The sequence below is a fragment of the Orycteropus afer genome, unplaced genomic scaffold (assembly GCF_000298275.1).
Source record: "Orycteropus afer afer isolate SDZICR_OR568_19922 unplaced genomic scaffold, OryAfe1.0 scaffold00179, whole genome shotgun sequence".
Taxonomy (NCBI): Eukaryota; Metazoa; Chordata; class Mammalia; order Tubulidentata; family Orycteropodidae; genus Orycteropus; species Orycteropus afer.
In genome coordinates this window covers 4890999-4893821 of record NW_006921766.1, presented here as the reverse complement: position 1 = coordinate 4893821, position 2823 = coordinate 4890999, and the positions used below count along the sequence as shown (strand labels likewise).

Sequence of the window (2823 nt, the reverse complement as noted above, 5' to 3'; positions counted from 1 at the left end):
GTGTCGCTATGAGTCGGAAATGACTCGACGGCACTTAACAACAACAACAACAACAGCAGGCTCTATCAGACCAACAAACCTGGTCTCTCTCTCTTTTTTTTTCCCCAAATTATTTTGAGATTTGTTCCACATTGTTCTCCCACTCTATCCAGGTCTCCTACATAGATCCCCCTCCGAGTGGCTGACAGAGGTAGCTGGGCACCATCTACTACTTCTGGTCTCATAGTCATATAGTTGGAGGATCACATGGTGTACCAGTTGCTTGGACTAATTGTTTCCATGTGTCTTTGGTTTTCTTCATTCTTCTTTGCTCTGGATGAGGAGAGACCCATCGTTACATCTAGATGTCTGCTTGCAAGTGTTGAAGATCTCAGTCACTACTCACCAAAGTAGGATGTGGAACAATGTTTTTGTGTAGTATGTTATGCCAGTTGAGCTTGATGTCCCCTGTGACTAGGGGACCTGCATTTTCATTCTGCATTGTGTCCTGCACATTATGTAACTTGTCCTTTGTGACCTTCAGATCCCATGGCAGCTTGGTGTCATGGTATCAGATGTAGGGTTGAGTCCCTCCTTAGTCTTTGGACCCAGCTACTTCCTCTTGGTCAGGAACAGTTGACATAAAAACTTTCTATGTTCTGGGCTGTCCAGTACAGCTGCTTGAGAAGTGTTCCACTAACCTTTGCCTGAACCCTCTGGACCACTCCAGCTGAGAGTGCTTTCTGTTTCCTTGCTGAGAGCTTCCCAATTGGTCAGCAAGAGTCTGGAGTTAGACTTCCTGGGTTCAAATCCCAGTGCTGCCACTCATCAGCTGATAACTCTTCCATTAAATAAAATAAATGTACTCCTATATGAAGGGTGGTAGTGAGGTTAAATAAGTTAGAGCATGCAAAGAACTTGAAATGGTGCCTGATATGTGTAGGTTCAAGTGGTTGTGGGTTTTGGTATTTAAAATATTATTGTTGCATGTCACCTATTATCTCTTCATATGAGTAGGTTTAGTTTCTCCAACCAGATTATTACCTCCCCAAAGGAGAATGCTGATGGCAGCAGGTGCTAACGATAGCAGAAAAGTTTGGTTCAGCTGCTGAATAAGAATTTCCCATTTCTCTTCTGCCTTCTAAATTATGAGTTGTATCTCTTTTCTTGGAAATGTTTAAAGTTGGCAAAGGGGAAGACTCCAGCTCTTCCCAGACCTTCTTTCTTGTTCCCAACAGAAACTTAAGGATTGGTTAGACAAGTCTGTTTTGGTGACACTGTTCTGGTTGTGCAGGGTGATTGGTTCGGCTGGCTTTGCTGGGGTTGACATTCAAGGTTCAGGTTGAAACTAAAAGAATTCATGTGAAATGAGAGATGAAACATTAAACCATTTAAAATTATCAGATGTATACCACCTGAGGCCATGGCTTTGGTCTCCAGCTCTATTTCTCTCTATTACGAGCTGTGAGAGTCCTATAGCATCAGTGAGGGTGGTGATCTGATACCAGAGGTTAACTGGTATTGCACACATACTTGCAATTCTGGTTTGCAGGACTTTTTTTGGGATGATCCCAGATGTCAAAATATAGTAGAGGTTCTTTTCTGTAGAGCAGAACAGGTTGTGTGTGAGTGTGTGCATTTGTGTGTTGTGTGAGTATATGTGTATGTGCATGTGAATTTAGTAGTATAGGTGTGTGAAGGTGTGAGTCTATATGTGTATGTGTGTGTGAGAGTGTGAGTCTATGTGTACGTGTGTGCATGTATTTGAGTGTGATTGTGTGAATATGTATTCATGAGTGTATTTGAGTGAGTATATATATATATCTGTATGTGATAGTGTGAGTGTGTGTATACATATGTATGTGTGTGTCAGTATATACATGTGAATGTGTATTTATGTGTGTGCAGCTTATTTATTTATTTGTTTTTATCATATTGATCTAACAAGCCTTTTGTATAAAAATCACTCACCTTGAGGCCTGTGACTAACCCTTTGAGTGAATTTGGACCATTACTTTTAATTTCTTTAAACCACAGTCTAATCTGTTAAATGGGGTCACCCTTCCACCATGTGATGTGCTGACTCTGCTTCCACAGGTCACAAGTGCCCTTCAGCCGCTGGACTCCACTGTCCACCACCTGCACTCAGCCAGCAGGGACCCTTCCATCACAGTGTCACAGCTGCTGCTCGGCCTGACGCAGCCACTGCCTGTGGCCAACATCTCTGCAGTGCTGGACGACATCGTGCGGCGTGTCTGTGAAGTGATCAACATTCAGGTGCAAGGTTGTGATTTCCCTTGGTCCTCTTTTTTGGAGGAGGCTGCAATGTGGGAAGATGCAACCTGACAGATGGAAGTCAGATAGATTTTAATGCTAAAATCCCATCTTTCACACTTTAAGGAGGTTTAGATGCTTGAGTGGGATAATAGTTAAGTGTATGAATCTGTCAGGTTTGGTGTGTTTGGATACATATCTAGATTATTCTGATCCAAGTTTAAACTCCAAGATCCAAAGCAGAGACTTGAGCCTTTGTTTTTCTCCTATCCATCTTTTCTCTCTCCTTCCTTTTGTTTCTCCTTGACATCTTCTCAGACCTTTCTCACTACTCTGTGAGCAGGTTTATCTTTTACCCAAATCTCAGAAAAATACAAGAACTTGATTCTTCAGTTCTTTGGTTCTAAAATTTCATAGTCTTTCCCACTCTCACCACAGACATCCTTGTATTGAGTAGGCTTTTTCAGAAGAATTTGCACAAAGCTAAAATTGTATTCTGTAAAGCACACAGATGTGGCCTGGAAGAAACTACCTTCTTCTTCTATTCTTCTCCCCTTCCTTCTTTTCTTC

General features: G+C 41.9%; 1 protein-coding gene across 1 annotated transcript in view; it reads left to right on the top strand.

Moving 5' to 3' along the window:
- Nucleotides 1–2325, top strand: part of LOC103202427 (zinc finger and BTB domain-containing protein 21) — a 117006-nt gene extending 114681 nt beyond the window's left edge. Inside the window, 1 exon segment of the mRNA XM_007947312.2 lies at nucleotides 2077–2325. Coding sequence (XP_007945503.2) covers nucleotides 2077–2325 — 249 coding nt within the window.
- Nucleotides 2326–2823: the final 498 nt, after the last annotated feature.